Genomic DNA, 20,364 nt, shown 5'->3' with positions numbered 1-20,364 from the left:
TCTGGCCTAGTGAGCCCACAAAGCGTCAGTGGTGTAAGAACAGGCTGGGAGCCCAGGAGGGCACTGAAAGGCTGTGGGTGAGGAGAAACACAATGCAAAGTGCTGGTATTTGGTCCCCTGGGGACACACACCCAGTCCTACAGCACATGGGGCTGATGGGGAAAATGGAGGGGAGCACCCATCTGGAATATAGGGGGCCCCAGTCAAACAGGGCAGAGTGTCTCCGACCGGCAGGTGACTGCTGGGGTGAGGTCCCTGGAGAGACTCCGATCTGGATGGAGGATTCTAAGCTTAAAGGAGTTGTCTAAATCAGCGGCCTCAGTTCTGGGGAAATTCAGCGGAGAGGCAGCAGTGGCCAGGGAGCTGCTCTGGGACTAGGCGTAGCTGGGCCCAAGTTGCGGCTCCCCCAGAATCTCCCTGGGCCACCATGGCCAGGTGGCTGGGCCGAGATTTTCAAGGGAGGCGCCTGGTTTCTAGGCCCCACTTGAGATACCGGGGGTGGGGGGAGGCTGATTTTCAGCCCGCATCGCACCCTGCCCCCACTGCCAGTATTCAACGCCTGTTGAGGCCGGCCGCCTCAGGCGCCCGAACGCTGGCATCACACTCGCCTCCGCCCTGCAAGCTTTCCACCCACCTCCAGGCCAAATCCTCAGGTCTGCAGCCCCCCACTGCTTCCCACACAACCACCCCTCCACTGGGCCCTGGTAGCTGTGATGCCCCAGCTTCTCTGGTACACTCGTGCCTCGTACCTACCCTCCCCCAGTTTCCACCTCCCCAGTGCCAGCCTCTCCCCCCGTACTGGCTCCTCACAGCCCTCCCTAGGCACCTGTGCCCACCCCTTCCACTTGCCCACATGCTGCCTCCAGCCTGGCTCCTCACCTCTGCAGCTTCCCATCCTTGGGTCCTCTCACCTCTGCACCCCTGCCAGGTCCCCATGCCCGAGCCCCCTCGGTGTCCGACATGCCTCTGAAGTCCTCACCCTCTCTCAACCCCTCCCTCTGACACCTGCTCCCTGGGCCTGCACCACCCCACAGCTTCCCCTGTGCCCCCCCAGACACTGGGCCCTCACATCTGCCCACCCCCCCCAAGCCAGGTCTCCCCTCAGCCGTACGAGATCTTTCCGCCCCCCTTGTGTCCAGTCTCTCTAAAATGCAGCCTTGCACCCAGCCCACACGGCCCCCTCTGTGGGTTGCTGGCTCCGCTTTCCCCAGAGACAAGCATCGGGGGCTCCAGGCTGTGGTACTGTGCCCCTGGCAGGGCAATGATCATGCTATTTCTGTCCCCCGTCCACTTTCCCCAGGCCTTTCGGCCTTCCATTAAATAACCAGCGGACTCGGCCAGACCGCGTGGGGCTGTGGGTGTCCAGGCATTCATCCATCACCGTTTGGAGCTGGGTAGAGCTGTGAGACCCACAGACTTAATCTTAGCTTCATGCTCCACCCTTTGAGTACACCCAGGCACCCCCTGTATCACAGTCAGAGGTAACACGCATCTAATTGACACGTATTCCTTCTGAAGGGAGCGGAAGGGGACCAGAAGCCACTCCACATTGAAAATTAAAGGGGAAGGAGAGATGTACTGATGCAGTGGGAACCCCACTCTAGGGACAGGGACAAACACTCACACCCCACGGACAAAAAAAGCATATTATTGATATGAAAAGCTAACTACACCCACAAAAGCAAAGGCACACAACTACACACACACACACACACACACACACAAAGGCGCACACCTACAAGTTTCACATGCCTATGAAAAAAAGATCCAGACAGGCACGCTATATAATCAAAACAGCCACACACACACGCAAAACACACACACATTTAATTCATTACCTAATAAATAAAATGGGTAGTCTTTAAGGGGCTACCGGACTTCTTGTTTTAAGTTTTGAGAAAAGAAAAGACTAACAGGGCGACCCCTCTGCGACTGTTAATCTAGACACACCTTAAGACACAAACACAAACCCATATATGAAAGATAGGCACATGCCTGCACCCGCTTTCCCCCAAAAAGCAGACTCCCCCGGCCAAAGTACAACTCCAGCCCCAAAGACAAAGCTGCTCCAACCCTTAGGAAACCCCACCAGAGGCTCCAGACCTGACTGCCATGAGATTTCCCCTGGAACTCGCACAGCTGGGATGCTGGCATGTCTTTTTCATAGCGAACAGGCCAGGACCTCCCACTGCGGGAACTGTTTACATTCCACCTTCCAAACATCCCTTTCAGAGCCGAACAGGTTGGATCCCATTCTTGGCCTCAATCTGGAGTCACTCCGCTGATGTCCAGAACCTTTACCCCACAGGAGAAGGACCGAGATCAGGATCTGGTTTGTGGGGGCCGGGGGGGAATCAGGCCCTCAGGGATGCAGCCACAATGACTGACATGGGGCTTGTTAAACCGCCAGTGGGGAAAGGCAGGGAATCAGCAGCTTCCAATGCTTGCGTACGAGAGCTGCGCAAGTCTCCTACAAAGTGCCTCAGCCCCAGAGAGAATGGGGAGCCCAGTCTCGACGGTCCATTCGGACCATCCCCCTCAGGGATGCTAGTGACCCACATGTCCCTCCGCATCTGGCCAGAGGCCTGCCACCCAATCAGCCGCACAATTCCCTAACCAGCACCCCTGCAAACAGACTCAGTACCCGCATGCTCCCGATGCCCCGAGCTGTTGTATAAAGCTGCGTTCGGAGAGGTCACGGCTACTAAGAGCCGGACTGTGGCCCCCACTTCACCCTGGGCAGGCCCTCCTCGCCTGATGGAAGATTTTGGATGAGAATTGAACATAGCACCTTCCGTCCAAGGGGCGGAAAACTGCTTGTGAACAATTCAGTCTCACAACAACTCCCAGCTTGGACTTTCATCGCTGTTTTACAGATGGGGAAACTGAGGCACCAGGGAGGGGCACGTTTGCACAAAGCCCCACAGCAGAACCTGGGACAGAACCCAGGTGTCCTGACTCCCTGTCCCTACTCCCTGTTCCAACACCAAGCCCCGCTCCCCTCCCAGAGCCAGGGACAGAACCCAGGAGTCCTGGCTCCCAGCTTGCATTGCCTCATCTCACTAACTGCTCGATTCTACTCTCCTCCCAGGGCAAGGAACAGACCCATGTCCCAGAACGTGTGCGCTGAACAGTCTGAGCCCAGCCCTGTGCAGTGTCTCAAGTCAGGCTCCCATATCACTAGCCACTTTTGACAATCTTGGCCCAGAAGTCTTAACTGGCAGCCTTCCGCTACAGGTGAGACCCCCACCCCCTCCTAGAGCAGGGCCAGAGGAGCTCTGAGCCCTGACTCCCACATCCCAGCAATACATCCTATCTTCTGCTCCCCATCTCCTGATCTTACCTGCTCTAAACACAGCTCCCTGCTGGAGCAGGGCACAAGAACCCAGGAGTCCTGACTGCCAGTCCCCTTGCTCTAACCACTAGACCCTGCTCCCTGACACAGCAGGGCACGAGAACCCAGGAGCCCTGAGTCCCACATCCCAGCTCTAAGTACTAGAGCCAGCTCTCTGACTGCTGCGCTCCCCTGCTCTAAGTACTAGACACTGCTCCCTGCCAGAACTGGGCATGAGATCCCAGGAGTCCTGACTGCCAATCCCTGGCTCTAACTACTAGGCCCTGCTGCCTGATAGAGCAGGGCACAAGAACCCAGGGGTCCTGACTCCCACCACCTAGCTCCAATTACTAGAGCACCATCTCCCCTGCTCTAACCACTAGACCCTGCTCCCTGACAGAACAGGGCACCACAACCCAGGCCTTCTAACTCCTGCCTCCCAGCTGTTTGTACTCGAGCCTGCTCTCGGACTGCTGCTCTGCCCTGCTCTAACCACTAGCCCCCACTGTGCTTGAGCTGGGCACAAGGAGCCAGGCCTGTGCCGGAACCACCCCTCCCTGCCACAAGCAGGCAGATGGGGCTGCATCCGCACCACGCACCAGGGCAAGCCCTCCAGCTCGCTGCGCCAGCTGGCCCTTTATCTCCCCATCTCCCCCCAAAACCACCCACCTCTCATGGTGCCGGCGGTGCAAGCGGCTCGGTGGGGCGGCTTTGCCTGGGGAGGTCGCCGGCAGCACCTGTCTCTGGCTGCCAGCTGGGAAGGTTAGCGCGGGGCCCGGGGTGCCATACTCTGCCCCAGGGCTGCTTGCATTTGAAAGCACCCTGGCCAGCACAGGTGGCTCAGCAAGACCCGTAGACAGGCAACCCCCCTAGCCAATCAGGGCCCCCGCTGTGCACTGGGGTTAACCAATGGCAGCTGACTGGAAAGTTCCAAAGCCACAAGACAGCAAGAAGCCACAAGGTGCCGAGTTTCCATCCTTGAGTGCGAAGGGCTGGGGGAGAGGGGGTGGCACGGCAGGAGGTTTGAGCCCTGGCCAGCCTGGGATCCAGGTGATTCTCTGCTGCATTAAACCCTGTGCCCCTTTCTTCAGCATGATTCCTGCACAGCGCTCCTGGCCCACCCACTCACAGCCCGTGGTGCCCCATTTCGCAGCCAGGGAAAATGAGACACTGCACAAAGTGGGAGCGCGGGGTGGGGGCTGACTTGCCCGGCCGCACATGGAGCCAAGCTATGATCAGAGGCCAGTTTGTTCTGGTCTTCCAGACTTCCTCACTCAAGCTGCTAGACCACATCTCTCACGCAGAGCTGGGGAGAGGCTGCAGGAGTCCCGACTCCATGGCCCCTGCCGCTACCCGCTCTGCTACACTCACCCATAGCCCTGAGTGCAACACCTCCAAGTCACAGCTCCCCATCCCGCCACCTCGCGCCCACTAGATCCCACCTTCCGCACACAGCCAGCAAGAGACAAATTCAGGCGTTCCGGTTCCCAGTCGCCATATTTTAACTGCTTCCCTTCCAGGGTCGAGGTGAGAACCCAAGTGCTCTGGTGCCGGGCAGCAAGCTCCAACCATTAGGCTAAACTCTCCTCCCAGAGTCAGGGGCAGAACACAGAGCTCCCAACCCCTCCGTGGATTTAACTAAGATTTTTTGTATGTTATTTTATAACACTCCTGCACCTCCCACATTAACGTGGAGGCTTCTGATGTCACCTTGTGACCTGTTTTCCCTCCAGCCATAGCCCCCAGGGCAGAATCATCCATCATATTTGTTCCCAAGACCCTGATTTGGCCAGGCAGCAAGTTGTTAGCTGTGTCAGGCTTGAAGGCACTATGCTGACTGGCAGGCCGGGAGGATGCAGGGGCCAGCAGGGCCATGCCGTGTGGCTTATGTGTCATCTTTCTTCCACCAGCAGTGGAAGACGTAATTGATGTGCAGACTGAGCCAAAGGCAGGAGGCACAGCAGCTGCGAAAGCCTCCATGAAACAAGGAAAACCAGCCGCCCCAAACTGAACAGCAGCACTGCCTTTCTCTGGCACAGCGCCCTGCAGCCCAGTACGCTTCAGGAACTCTGGGCTTGCGGTGGTGCTGCCATGCGCCCATCTCTGGTGTGGAACATGGCAGCTGTTCAGCACAGGAGGGCAGGGCAAGGGAAGCAAGAAGAATTTGTATCCAAGGGAATATTAGTGATAATGAATGGAATGAACTAGGGTTTTGTAGACGAGGGGAAGGAGCCGGAGGGTTTTTAATCTGGTTTTTACTGTGTACCAGGCTAATCTAAACTGCTATTGGTTTAAATGGAGTAGCTGGAAAAATATTAAATACAATCCCAGTCTTTAAATCCCTCCAGTTCTCTCCCAATGAATGACGCAGCGTTCCTTGTATATAGATCCACAGCTCCTCATGTACCTCTCTTGCCTCTTATGTTTCTGCAGCATCACTACCTGCATCCACAGCACATCCAGCTTGGCAGGGCCACGACACAGCATGAGTATCAGCTCAGCACGCTGAACCCCAGAAAGCTGGCAATGCATGCACCTCTGGCCACAAAACCAGCGTTCCCAGCACACTCAGGGCGAGAGCAGACACCACCAGCCATCAGAGCCACCCTGAAGGGGTGGCAGGGAAACAGCAGCTGACAGGCTAACCCATGGCAGCAGGTTTTGCTCTGCTCCAGCAGGGTTCGGCCAAGGACCCATGAGCACTGGAGAAGGCATTTGTGCATGGTGCGGCTGGGAGGCCCCATTTCATGGGCGTGGAAATGGAGCCTCAAGAACAGGGAAAGGGATGTGCCCAAGGTGACACAGGAAGTCCCAGGCGGAGCTGGGAACAGAACCTAGAGTCCTGATTCACAGTACCCCCCCGCTATAGCCACTAGGCATCACTGCCTTCTAGAACCAGGGATAGAAACCAGGAGTCCCAATTCGCAGTACATGCTGCGGCAACCACTAGACATCACTTCCCTCTAGAACCAGGAATGGAACGCAGGACTCCCAATTCGCAGCAGGGCCAGAGTTAGGGTTAGGCTGCTATAACCACTGGGCATTACTCTCATCTTAGAAAGGAGGATTAGAAACCAGCAGTCCTGGTTTTCAGCTCCTTCAACTGACTCCTAGGCAAAGCTGCCTTCTTGATGACATGAATTAAAGAGCGTGACCAAGCGCAGGGCACACCCTGACCGGCCTCTTCCCAGCTCTGCACCGGCTGCAGGGAAATGGCTGGGTGGAGGGAGGGCGCTCGCACACCTGCTGTGGAAACCCTTGTGGTTGGCCCTGCACCTGCACAGAAAGGTTTCCGGCCGGTTCCCAAGCCCGGTGGCAGGCGCCTGATGCATCGGCAGGGTGTGCGGCACCTGGGGGCGCAGACCCTCGCTGCCTGCGAACAGGAGCGAAGCAGGGCCCGTCTGAGGGCACCCCTTGGCAATACAGGCCTCCTCCTGAGAGACCCAGGCCTGCCGGGGGTCCCTGTGGCTCACCGAGTCTTTTGGTCTCTCCACTCAGGGTCTTCGTGCTGGGAAGAAGTGCAGGGAGAGGTCCCCTAAGAGCTGGAGGGGACCTGGCCCCAGCTGGGTTTGAACCGGATGGGTGCCAGGCTGTCCAGTCCCCTGAAGTGCCACCTGCCAACACCCGCCCTCACCCACCTCCTCTCAGGCACGACGCAGATGCCGACGGAGCTGCACGGCCTGCTGGGAAGGGCTCAGCTGACACAGCCCCCATTGCTCCGGCACGGTCCCATTCCCCCCGTCAGATCCCCCCCAGGGAAGTGGCCTGTACCCCCCACCCCCGGCCTGCTCAGCCCCGGGCGCAGCTCTGCTTGTGTTCTCTCCCTGTGGCGAGCTGAGGGGGAACAGCCCCTGTAGCAGGTGGGCTGAGGAGCAAGCAGGCCCCCTCCCCAGGCTTCCTTCTCCTCCCTTCTCCTCAGGAGCAGTCACACCTCGGGACGAGCTAACCACAGTGATGTAAAAACCAAACCTGCCGCTCACCACAGAGCCTGCCTCTGCCCTCCCTCCTCCCCCCGCCGCGCGTGGCATGGCCAAGACAGAGCCCCCACACAGACCCAGAGAGAAACAGGGGCCACTCCCCTCCCGCTGGCAGCTGCTCCCCTACAGGTGGGCAGAGGGCGACGGGGCAGGGCTGTCTGGTTATTATGTAAATGTACAGCACCTAGCATAGCAGGGCTCTGACCCCTGACTGGGCCTTCTAGGCACCCTGGCTCATGTGGCTGACAACACGGCCTAGCGGTCAGAGCGCTACAATGGGCTTAAGGACATGTGGGTTCTATGCCTGGGCCTGCCACGGGCCAAGGCAGTTCCCCTCTTTGTGCCTCAGTTTCCCTTGGTCTAGTCAGATGGTGAACTCTCTGAGACAGGGACTGTCTCTCATTCTGTGTCTGGGCAGGGCCTGGTGTCCCTGGGCTCCCAAACACAAGGCTGTAATGCTCAGCCAGCCCCATCAATGGGAGGTTAAACAGGGCGGCTCTGTGAGAAAAGGACAGACAGGGAGAGCGCACCACCGGGATGCCCTGCTGCAGACAGGGAGGTAGCCAGCCTTGGGCCCTGCCAAGGCAGGGTGACTCAGAGGCACAGCTTGCCCTGAGCTCTCAGCCTCAGCCAGCAGCACAGGAACAGAATGGGGGCTTGCGTATCCTGGGACAGGCTGTTACAATCCTCAGGGCACTAAGACCCCATATCCGGGTGCACTAAGACCCCACTGCTGATTGTGCCCTTAATCCCCCTCCTGGTGAGCGGAGACGCCCCCCGATCTCTCACTTTACCAACAAACGCTGCAATGGCCCTGAGCAGGCCTCGAACCCACAGCCCCCTCGACCAGAGAGCACGAGCCTCCCTCCACTGAAGCACATCTGGCAGCCCAGTGGCAGCAGCTGGCTCAAGCCCTTTGCATAATCCAGACACCAGAGGGAGACAGAGCACACGGGACAACTAGCAGCAGCAGCTCCCAACCTTCAGGGTCAAGAAGGAATTACAGTGCGGCCCCACGCGGATGGACATGTGGCCTGTGCGCCACCAAGTCCTGGCACACCCTGGGCACCCCTCTCCCCAGGTCCTGCATCGCTCTCTTCTCCTCCATCATGCCAGTGGCTCTGCGTGTCCCCTCACCCCTCCATGCCAAGGGCTCTTCACCCGCTATCCCCTTTGAATACCCCTGACACTTGGCTGGCACATGACTTTTCAGGGGCTGGATCTCAGGAACTCCTTGCTCAAGAACCACCAACTTTGGACCAGCAGCCCTGCCCCCCAACCCTGACGAGCCCCTGTGATTGCCATGGTGGTCCAAGCCAGCGGGAGGGTCTTACAGCCCTAAGGCAAAGCCAGCGGCTAAGCAGTAAGCGAGTTTCAATGGTGACGCAAGTCAAGTTCCCACCCTGCAGTAACAAAGGGAGAGCTGACGTCGTAAGCACGTTCCAGGCGGGAGCTGGCTGCAGCTACAGGGCGAGAAGGGGCCACAGACTCAACCAGCTCCAGAGCTCCTGGGTATTACAAGCCTCTATAATTAATTAACCAACTTCACCCTGGCTTATTAGCCCTTTATAAACAGAACTCTAGTAACACACAAAGAACTGCCTGACTGCTGAGAGTTGGCCGAGTATCGCTGTCCCTGCCATGCAGGAGAGAAACTGAGGCACAGCGTGTGGCCTGGTTTGAGTCCTTGTCCACTTGCTCAGCTCACTAGGCCATGCTGCCTTGGCTACAGGCTTAAAGGGCCGGGAAGCGTCTTCAAAGCCAAACCTCCCTCCACTTGAAACCCACACGGGTGGGGGAGTCCTGGGCCATTCTGACCCCTGGGTATGGCCACAGTCAGAGGCAGACCCAGAACTGTGGGGAAAAAGTGTCAGAAACTTCATCTCCCCCTGCCTGGGTCAGCAGGAGCCAATCTAGACTGGGAGCCCCTTGCCCTCCCCTGGCCCAACAGGCCAAGATGGTCCAGGGCCGGGCTGTGTGGGGCTTTGCAGGTCTCCCCGTGCCCTGTGGAGAATCAGGGGCAGTGCCTGAGGTCCCCACTTGGGCAGGACACCTGACACAGAGCAGAGCAGGGTAAGAGCTGTACTCACACGTGTGTGTCTTCTTCATAGCAACCGGGCCTGCAACCGAGAGAGAGACAGGGTGAGATGGTGGCAGCAGCAGCAGGGCTCCTGCAGGCATCCCCACAAGAGCCCGACACCCTTCCCAAGAGGCTACTCGAGCAGCGGGGGGAAACTCAGGCACAGACAGGTGCTCCCAGGAGTCCTAATTACCAGCTCTCCCAGCCCCCGACTCCCTTCAACTAATCCCACATCCCCTCCCTGAGCTTGGAATAGAAGCCAGGAGTCCTGGCTCCCAGCACCCCCTGCTCTAACCACTAGCCTGCACTTCTCTGCCTGAGCTGGGAAGAGAACCCAGGAGTCCTGACTCCCAGCTCCACCCCCTCCCCACCATACTAACCATTAACCATCACTCCTCTCCCTAAGCTGGAAAGAGAACCTAGGAGTCCTGGCTCCTTCTCCCCACTGCTCTAACCACTAGACTTTACATCATAGTCCCAACTCCCACCCTAACTTATCCAGCACTTCCCCCTTGGAGTGCAAGTGACCCCTGTACAAATGCCTCAGGGGCTCAGCCCCACTGGGGGCATTACAGCAGGGACCCACAGGAACATTTGGGAACGACCCGCACACAACAATGGGTGCAGCAAAATGTTGTCATCACTGTTTGCACTGGGTTAGCACCGAGGTGCCTCATCTGTGAACTGGACCCCCATGGTGCTAGGCGCCGTGCTTCATTAAGCATCTTACTGTAGCACCTAGTGGCCCTCAGCGTGCCAGGTGCTGTACAAACCAAGAACAAGACCCCGCCTCCAGCAGCTGACAACCGAAACGTGCGACCACCCAGACCCAGCCAGCTGGGAGAGTGCAAAGAAGATGGCAGGGTAGGGAGGGGCCGGGGAGCAGCCAAAAGAGGGAGGCAGAGATGAGCAAAGCTCCAGGCTCAGAGGATGAGGCGCACAGCAGCCTGCCAGAGCGGAGACCAGAAGACACGGAGGGTAGGAGCGAGCCGCGAGGAAAGACTGGAGCTTCTCATTATTCACTGGGAGCCACCGAGAGGGCGCTCCCCACAAGCCCATACCCGCTGCCCTGATTAATAACTAGCAACTGGGGACCCATTAGCCGACTGATTAATCAGTAACTCAGCAATAAAATTGTGGCGCGATGTTGTAGGTGGGACGGTAACGGGTCTTCAAAACCCCAGCCATTCACACAGAAATTTGGGGGGGGCAAGCATGGGAGTCAAGGGACCTGGGTTCAAGCTCCTGCTCTGCCACAGACTTCCTCCGTGGCATTGGGCAACTCACGTATCCTCACCATGCCTCAGTTTCCCCCGTTCCAAGAGAACAACAGCCCTGCTCTGCTTCCCGGGGGCTGTGAGGATAAAGCCATTATAGAGCTGGAGACACTCACTCACTAAGACAGCGGGGGCCAGGAAAGTACCTTAGATGGGGGTGCAGAGGGGAGGATGGACAGATAGATGGGCTTGTAGATCAGTGGGACAGACGGGGTGGATAGATGGAGGGACAGACAGCCCAGGACTGTATGGGACATACAGACAGAGGAGCCTGAATGCCACTGGGTGGACAGACACGCTCTGTACTCCAGAACAGAGACTGCTGCCCCCTGGTGGGAATGGGCAGTAACACAGTCACTCTCAGCTTCCGGACAATCAGCACAAGGCCCAGGGAGGGGCTTCTGCCAAACTCCCTCTCCAACCCTGTTCCTTGCAAAGGGGCAGCGTGGGCGTTGGGCTCCCCTGCTCTTAAAGATGGGCAGAGGGGGTCGTAACCTGTCAGGGACCACCAGCCTCCCCGCGGGCCAGGGGAAGCCACTGCCGTTAGCACACAAAGGCGGTGCCCTCCCAGTGCCCAGAAATCCTGCTGCCATCTCTGCCAGATGCCCCAGTCGCACCCTGTCTCAGCTGGGACAGACGGACTCGGGGGGTGCCTGACAGATGGGGATGGAGGCATTCATGGTGACACCTCCAGGGTCTTGGGTATAGCCCTGAAGGAGTTCCCAGAATATGGGGGAGGGGCTGCATCTCCACGTGCCCAAGGTCACAAAGAGTTGGGAATGGAACCCAGGAGTCCGGGCACCAGCACCCCCAGCTCTGACCCCTTCATCCCTTGCCCTCTGCAGGACTCTGCCTGGGCCTGGCTCACTATGCGCTAGGGTCTGGCAGGTCACCTCTGGTGGGGAATCGCCGGGGGGAGGTTGAGGGGGGCCCAGGCAGCACAAAACCTGGTACCTCTTGGGACGGAGCCACAGAGACACAGCAACCCCCCTGCTCCCCACCCAGCCTTGCCCAGCACCTGTGCCCCTCCCCTCCTCTGCTACATCCCAGTGCTGGGGGTAGGGGCCATTGGTAGATTTCAGGAGCTCACAGCTGCGATAGTGGCAGAAATCCCTCAATCCCGCCCTGTATCCCCCGTTACGCCAACCCCACCCCCGCCCTCACTCTGCAGCACCCCTCAGTCCTCCCCGCAGCTCCCTGCTAGGCTGCCCTCCCCCCCAGCTCCACCTGTGCCGCCTGGCCCCAACCTGCAGCCCCCAGCTAGCCCACCGCTAGCCTACCCAGCCCTGCCAGTGCCCCCGATGCTCATCCGCACCCCCCTGCTCTCCCAACCCTGCCCCGCCCTCTGCTGTCTGTGCCCCCCAGTCCCGACCTCCAGGCTACAACAAGGGGCTAGCAGCACCTCCACACCTGCCCCCCAAAAGGGAAGCTCAATCTGATTAGCCTGCTGAGCATCCCTGAGCGTCAGGCGCCCCACAGGCCCAGAGAAAGCCGCATGCCACTCTCCTAAGCAGCTTTGCTATTTTCATTCCTTGCCTTAACCTCAGGCCAGGTCCATGCAGCGCCGTTTCCCTGGGCCAGGCCAGGTGGGCAGAGCTGCCACCACAGGGACCTGCCCAGGGCTGGAAGTTTGGGCCGTGCCAGGGCACTCAGGGGCCCATGTGCCCCCAGGGGAGTCTGCCCTGGGTGCAGGGGAAGTGGATCTGGCTTCGGGCTTGGCCCTCTCTCCCCCCCAAGAGCAGGAGGGCTGGGAGCCCATCCCGACTTGCTTTGGGGCACAGCTTGAAGTGGGGACCTGCCCCTGCCCTGACTCACAGCCCTCTCCTTGCCCGGGACGCGCTCCCCACTCCAGGGCAGAGATGCTCCCCAGCTGTGACCTGTGGGACTGGGGGAGCAGGGACCTCTGAGATGGAGACTGGCACAACCCCTGGTTCCTGGGAACCTGAGTGGGGGGTGGCCCGCTCCCTCCTCAGGGGTGGGGCTGCAGTTGTACCAGGAACCCTGGGGCAGAAAACTCCGAGTCTATTGCTGCAGGTACTAGGGGACAGGGGCTGCTGCCTGACCTCGGCTGAGCCCCCAAGCAGCCTCTGTGCCTCCTGCCACCTTGTGCCCCAGGGCCGTGGGCTCTGCAGGGCAGCAACTCTCACACCAGCCAAGAAGCTCCCAGGCCAAGAAAGCTCTGATCCCAGCTGGAGATTTGGGCAGGCCCTGCCTCCCCATGGGGTGCCCGATCCCGGCCCTAGGCCCCTGCCTCCCCGTGGGGTGCCTGATCCGAGCCCGAGTGCCCTGCCTCCCCGTGGGGTGCCCAATCCGAGCCCGAGTGCCCTGCCTCCCCGTGGGGTGCCCGATCCCGGCCCTAGGCCCCTGCCTCCCCGTGGGGTGCCCGATCCGAGCCCTAGTGCCCTGCCTCCCCGTGGGATGCCCGATCCGAGCCCTAGGGCCCTGCCTCCCCGTGGGGTGCCCGATCCGAGCCCTAGTGCCCTGCCTCCCTGTGGGATGCCTGATCCGAGCCCTAGGGCCCTGCCTCCCCGTGGGGTGCCCGATCCGAGCCCTAGTGCCCTGCCTCCCTGTGGGATGCCTGATCCGAGCCCTAGTGCCCTGCCTCCCTGTGGGATGCCTGATCCGAGCCCTAGTGCCCTGCCTCCCTGTGGGGTGCCTGATCTGAGCCCTAGGGCCCTGCCTCCCTGTGGGGAGCCTCAGCTCGGCCCGAGGGCCCAATACAGTCTCTGGCTCCCCATGGGGCCCCAATCTGGGTCTGGGCAGCACCTGGCACAAGGGGGCCCTGATTTTGGACAGGGTGCAGCACCAAGAACTGTGGTTGCAGTCAGAGCCCCTAGTTACACCACTCAGGGTCCCGGCTCCTGCACAGCGCAGGGTGTGGGTCCAACCCCCCTGGCCCTGCAGGGTTTGAATAAGGGGAAGCAGGGCAGGGCAGGGAGCCCAGCTCCGCCCAGCCCCCACGCTGGCCTCGCCTGAACTCCCTACTTACGTAACCAAGCTCTTGGGTCTTGGCTGCCAGCCAGCCACACGTGTCTGAGTCATAGTGCAGGGAGGCACCTGCACAGACGGGACTGGGACCCCACGCAGCCATCGCCTGTGCAGCTCAGCGGCAACACTGCCTCCCTTATCCCCAGCCAGAGCCACCTGCTGAGATGCAGCCACCTCTGGGGTGAGGATCAAGGGCAGCTCATACAGGGGTCCCCCAGGCAGCACTGAGAAGCAGCCACTTCCGGGGTGGGGTGCAGGGGTCTTAATAGCAGTTTCACGGCAATGCACAGCAGCTGTGGGGGAGGGGAACAGGGCAGCACCAGGCTCCCCTCTGGCTGACCAACAGGCACGCCAACCTGCCCTGCACTGCAGGAGCCCAGAGGATAATACTCCAAGGGGGCCAAATGCCCCCACCCCCGTGGTTCCCCAGCCCATTGGCTGGTTGCAGCCATTGCTCCGGGCTGACACCCCGTTTGCTCGCTGATCAGCCCTGATGTCCAGCTGTTCTCTGGGCACTGCCTGGCAGTGCCGGGTCGTGCAGGGGAGCACCCGAGGGTTTGCCTCGCCTTGGGCTGCAGCGCTGCTGGGGGCTGGCAGGCGTGGGCTGGAGCTGCCGTAGGCTGCCGTGATCAGGCTGGTCCTGTTGACTAGGCCAGGTGCCTTTCCTGCCCCACCGCTCTCTGCAGCACACAGCAGAGGGGCTGCAATGGCCACCAGGCATCACCACCTGCTCCCCTCAACCCCGGCCAGGCTTTACATCCTGGACCCGCAGCTCTGCACACAGCAGGTCAGTTTCCTGCCACTTCCCTGCCCATCTGGGTGGATGCCCCCACCTCGGAGCAGTCCCCCCCCCACAAATGCCCCTGTCCTGGAGCCACCTGATGCTGGAGAGGTGGGCTGGGGGTGAACCAGCAATCTAAGAATTAAAGGGTCTGTCATCCCCCTTCCTCACCCCCACCAAGGGCCGACACAGAACAGACCCCCTACTCAGACTGTCAGCTCCGTGGGGGAGAGAACACCTCTGTCTCTGGTCTGTGTCTGTACGGCGTCTAGTGCCCTGGGGCTTGATCCCCGCTTGGGGCAGAGTGAAAGCCTTTCTAAGGGAGTGTGGGATTCTGCCCCAGGAGCTGCTCTGACTAAGAGGATAAGAGTCTACTATAACTACCAGCTAGTGGAGTTGCTCCTTTTGCTCCAGGGTACAAGCAGGTGTTTGCAGCACAAAAGGCACCAGGCACATACCGGCAGGATACCGCTAATTGCTCACCGCTGGGAGCCCAAGGCCTTGCCCACACAGCAGAAGGGCAGCAGCCAGCCAGGATCTGAGGCCCCTTCAAAAAGCCCAGAGAGAACCACGTCCCAGCTCACTTTAATTTATATTACGGACATGCTCAGAAGAGCCAACAGCAATCAAGGGCCTGTTTTGCCAGGTGCTGCACAAACACACAGCAAGAGTCAGCCCCTTTCCTGGCGGAGACAGGACCCCACCATTGCAGATGCTGCACAGACACTGCAAGAGACAGTTCCTGCCCCAGCTGAGATCAGGGCCCCACCATTCTGGGTAATGCACAGTGACAGGTCAGGAGAGCCCCTGCCCCACCGATCTCACAATCTACTAGCCCAGTGGTTTTCAACCGGTGTGCCACCACACACGGGAATGCTGGGAGAACTGGCCAAGTACGCCATGAAATTTTGTCAATTTTGTCAAGGCTGCCTGAGTCCCAACTGGTTGGGGTTGGTCAATTTCCCACAGAGAGCCCACCCCAGGTAGAAACTGATGACCCCTGTGCCAGCCGAGGGGAAGTGCCGGCCCCACAGAAGCACATTCCCACCAGGAGGCAGCTGAAACTTGCCTCCTGGCCCGAACAGACGGGCCGGGAGGGGAGCCTGATCTCTGGAGCTGCCTCTGCCCCGCCGGCGAGTAATCGAGTAACCGCTGAAGTTTTCAGCGATTACTCAAGTACTCAACCTCCCTCGCACGGCGTGTGTTCCCTCGTCCGCCTTTTTGTGACCTGTGGAAGACGGCGCAGTCTGTGGTGGATTCGACACATGAATGGATTCGATCCTGGGTTAGCTTGTTGTACGCACGCCTGTGTTGCAAACCTCTCCAGTAAGACTGTAACCATAGTAAAGGTAAGTAAAAGTGATGTTTATGAGCAACCGATTCAGCTGAAAGAAGCAGGCATGCCGTGGATTGTTTGAAGCGTGCCGTGTGACTGAAAAGGTTGGGAGCCACTGTGCTAAACAGAGGCGGCTGATTTCTCCCCATTTTGCAGATGAGAAAACTGATGCCCAGGCGATGAAGGAATTTGCCAGGGCTTGTATAAGAAGTCAGAGGCAAAGCCAGGATTCAAACTCTTCTCTCTAGAACCACAGGCCAGCAGCTAGCTACCCTCTCTCCACCCAAGAGAGAACTCCCCACAGGGTAATGGTCGGCACTTCGGACTTCCATGGCGTAATGGCCGGCATTCCAGCTCCTATGATCTGCACAGGGAGTATCCAGAACCCACAGCTCTTGTATAACCTCAAACCTATGCAAACAACACGCCCTCGCTAGGCAGCTATTACGTAACAAGCAAAACACACCCTGCTGGCTCCTACTGTTTTGCTGGCACAGGGATCAGACTCTCCCCAGACAGGGACAGGATCTGGACCAAGTGGGGCCATCGGGGAGGTTCCGACTGCTGCTGTGCAAAGACAGCTGGAAGAGGGGATAGGTGGGTGGGACACAGACCTCAGGGCTGCTCTCCTGTTCCTGCAGCTGAGAGGAGCTCATTGGCCAGCCACCAGGACACTCCTCTGAACCGTTTCAGGGTCTGGATTACGCCTGGCGCTGCTGGGCCCTGCGATGGGAGGCACAGAAATGCCTCAGCCGAGATTAAAGCCACTGGTGGCTGGAAAACGAGAAATCCATTTAATCAAAACCCTTTCATGAGTTACATTCAGTTTGATTCCACCTTGGGGTAGGGGGAACAGGGAGCTACAGAAGCCCAGGCAGAGACCACAGAATCCCCCACGCCCTAGTGGTTAGGGGGACAAGGTGGCCCAGGTTCAAAGCCCTGCTCTGAAGCAGGCAGTGACAGGGTCTGAAGCAGTTTTCTGTGGACTGAGTGAGCACTCCAACCACTAGGCCACAGGCTATTCTGGAGCTTCTCCCCCTCCAGAAATTCCACCCTGGAGCTGAGAAAACTCACTGGCAAATGTTGCGTCAAAGCAGGTAGATTTGAGTCGAAAAATTCAGTTTCAACAAAATTTGCATTTTCCAGCCAAAAAACAGTTTTGTCAAAAAGTTTCTGAAGAGCTCCCATCTGGGTACCACTGTGCCAGGTGCTGGCTACATGCACAGTGAGACAGTCCCTGCCCCAGCTGAGATCAGGGCCCGCTTGTCTCAGGTGCTGCACGTAGACACACAGGGAGGGACAGTCCCTTCCTTACAGCCTGAGTGCACAAGACAAAAGAAAGATCACAGTTTTCAGCGCTGGAAGCTAGGAGGGGAAACTGGAATGCATGGTGGGTATTTCAGACTGTCAAGAAGTGCGTGTCTGTATCCCAGACGCCATCCAGCAAACAGCCATCATTTGTACGGGTGTGACTGCCGGGTAGCTGAGAAACCAGTCTGGAAGAGAATGGGGGAGCTTTTCATGTGTGACCTGCACCCTGCATTGCAGATGGGCACAGAAAGGCAGTGACTGGCCCATTATGAGAGAGTTGCAGAGTCAGTGGCAGAAAGGGAAACTGAATCCAGGAGTCCTGCCTCCAACCCCACCCCCCCGCTCTAACCACTAGCCATTGCTTCCCTCCAAGTATAGCACAACAGGAGCCAAACTGACCACAAGGCAGGAACAGCAGAGGAGTATGTGGGGTCACATTGGGGTGTACCGGCAGGCCTGGAACAACAAGGGGGCTGCGGGTCACGCCTGAGGGGTACTGGCAGAGCTAGGGGGTGGAGTCCCAGGTCTGTGATTACAAAGGGCTGGAGATCCAAGCTGAGCGCGCCCTGGGCTGATATAGGAGAACAAGGCTCTTCTGGCTGAGCCCTGCCAGAGACTGCACGCAGTACGCTGCTGGGCCCTGCCGGGCCAGACGCAGCCTCCACCAGCTCAACCCCTCACTGAGTTCTGCAGCTAATTAGCTAAGGAGGAAAGAAAACTGGCTAATGAAAAGCCCGGTAGTGAAATCGCTGGGGAGCTGCTAACAGCACACGCCGGTCAGGGTGACAACACCCTGCTCCCCAGCCACACTCCACCCCACTGCCATAGGCTGGCTTCCGAGGGCTGGCGGCTGCGCCCAGGCAGAAGAGGGGTGTGCCCATGGCCCAGATGTTCACAACGACACAGCCCAGATGTGCAGCAGCTGCTTTGTGGAGGGCTCCTGAGAAGGCCAAGGGACCTTGCTGCTCAATACCAGCTCCCATCTCCCGCTGCGTCGCCCACACACAGCCTCTCCCCCATGCAAGATCTTCACAACAGGGCCTGTATTTTAGGTGCCCCCGTGTCCCACCCATGCTGGGAGGCAGAGCAGGTCCCCCTCTCCCCACGCTCGGACAGCAGCCAGCACCTCAGGTGACAGCACCCTTCCGGGGAGATGGCACCACGGATGCTCTCAGCATCAGCCCACAGCTGTTAGTTTCCCTGTGGGAGCAGAACGAGCCTGCAGGTGGTACAATTACAACCAGGGACAAATGACCCATCCCAGACCCTGTGGCCTGCTTTGAGACAAGGATGCTGGGATGGAGGCCCCCCTCCGCCCCCAGGAAGGCCATACTTAAGGCTGGCAAAAAGAAATTCATCACGCTGGGGCTACAGCCAATGTTTCCTCTCATTTTTCCATCCATGTGCAGAATAAGTTTTGTTCATGGACTGAGGCATGAATGGCTGCGCACCACCTACAGATGTGCTGCTGGCTGGGGGCACTCTGCCAATCAGCTGGGCGGCACCTGAATCTGCTGGGCAGCAGCTCTCAGCTGGGACTCGGGCAAGCCTTCAATTCTCTTTGGCGCGGCACATCACACCCCCCGAGCCTCAGCTTCCCCATCTGTAACACAGGGATCATGCACCTTCTCCTTGAACAACGAGATCTTCGCAACAGGGCCTCTCTTTAAGGTGCCCCCATGTCCCACCCATGCTGGGGGCAGTGCAGGTCCTCCGCTCCCCATGCCCAGCCAGCACCGCAGGTGTCACCACCCTCCCGAGGAGATGCCCCACAGGATGCTCTCGGCATCAGGCAACAGGGTCGTCGTCCAGCAGCCAATTCTGCCACCTCCGAGGCCACGAGCGCTGCCCGACTGCTGTGGGGCTCTGGGGAGAGGCAGGCGACGTGAGAAAAGACACTGCTTAACGATCATTAACCTCCTGCCTCAGTTACGTCAGTGCAATAATCTCCCACCTGCAGGAGCAGATGTCGGGGGGGAATCCTTACCCACCCAGTAAACTCCTTTTCTTTCTGGGAGCTAAAGCCCAGCTGCCAAGCGAGAGGGATGAAAGGAGAAAGGCTTTCGCCAGTGTCACAAAGCAGCTCGCAGCAAAATCCCTGTAGAGATCCCTCTCCTTTCTCCCCCAGCCGGGCTGCCGGACAGGGCGCCTGTGAGCATGCTGGCCAGAAGGAAGGGGCTCCAGCCGACAGAGCCAGGAGGCCTGGCTGCAAAAGAGGCAGAGGAAATGTCTGCTTTCATTTCCAAAGCCAGGCAAGTGCAGGCTCCCAGCACAGCCCGCCAGGGCAGGAGACACTCCCTGGTGAGGGCAAAGGGCTGGTCTATGCAGGGAAACCGACAGGAGTAAGAGGGCCAGAACAGCTCTGCCAAAGAGACACGGGGAAAATGGGGGAAAAAACCTCAGCCCACCATAGCAGGCGAAACCGAGGCACAGAATGTCAGCATAACTCAAGTGGCAGAGACAGAACTAGACCACATGCTCCCTGACTCCTGGCCCCTCTGCCTGTGGCCAGGCACGCTCTGTCCCCGGACTGCAGAAAGTACCCAGAAGCCAGGACTCCCAGGTCCCAGCTGTAGACAGGACCGGGCATCAAGACAGATGTGGTTGAGGAGTGAGGCCTAGTGGTACAGCACGGGGAGCCTGGATGCCGGTGTTCTATTCTCAGTATACCTTTCTGTGAAATGGGTATTAAAGTACAGCCCTCCCTCTTTGGGGGCTGCAATCCCTCATGTTAGCCAGCAATGTACCTTCATGAGGGGCAGACGACCGGGTAGGGTGGACGGGACAGATGGGAGTGGGGAGGTCTCCCTTCCCCCTAAGCAGTCCCTGCCTCTCTTGGCACCCATCAGCAGCACAGTGGTGCTGCTGCGGCCTGTCAGGGCTTTTCCAGCCAATATTTCCATGGCAGTCTTCCCAGAATTCCACGGTGCTGACACAGCCGCTTCTACTTTGGAACATCGCTGCCTCCCTGTTCCCCAAACGGCCAGCGCCCTGTTGGGACACCACGCTGAAGCCAGTACACCCTCATTCCCCAAGCCACCCCTGCTGGTCTGACCGGATTGCTCTTCCCGCGGTCTGCTGCTGTGTGCTGTTAAAGAGCAACCACGTTCCACCCCAGAGCTGGCTGTTATTTCAGCGGGATGAAGTGACAGCACCTTTCGCCTTCAGGGCTGGCTTCTCAATCCCAAGCAGCAGGGATGGAGAGGCCCCGCAAAGAGGGCTATGAGCTGCTTCTCTCCCCATACCATCTCTCTCCCCGCCCCGCACATACGATCTCTCT

General features: G+C 59.0%; 1 protein-coding gene across 2 annotated transcripts in view; it reads right to left on the bottom strand.

Moving 5' to 3' along the window:
* The window catches only part of RORC (RAR related orphan receptor C), a 67,222-nt gene that overhangs the window by 38,975 nt on the left and 7,883 nt on the right, over positions 1–20,364 (bottom strand). Inside the window, exon 2 of one of the 2 annotated variants that reach the window (XM_074980666.1) lies at positions 9,402–9,431. In XM_074980666.1, coding sequence (XP_074836767.1) covers positions 9,402–9,431 — 30 coding nt within the window. Of the gene's footprint in view, positions 1–9,401; positions 9,493–20,364 lie in introns of those variants that run through there. The other variant, XM_074980665.1, reaches the window with a different exon arrangement.

Source organism: Carettochelys insculpta, chromosome 30, assembly GCF_033958435.1.
Source record: "Carettochelys insculpta isolate YL-2023 chromosome 30, ASM3395843v1, whole genome shotgun sequence".
In the NCBI taxonomy this organism is placed as follows: Eukaryota; Metazoa; Chordata; order Testudines; family Carettochelyidae; genus Carettochelys; species Carettochelys insculpta.
The sequence above is the reverse complement of the archived record's forward strand: the minus strand, read 5'-3'. Positions and strand labels throughout refer to the sequence as shown.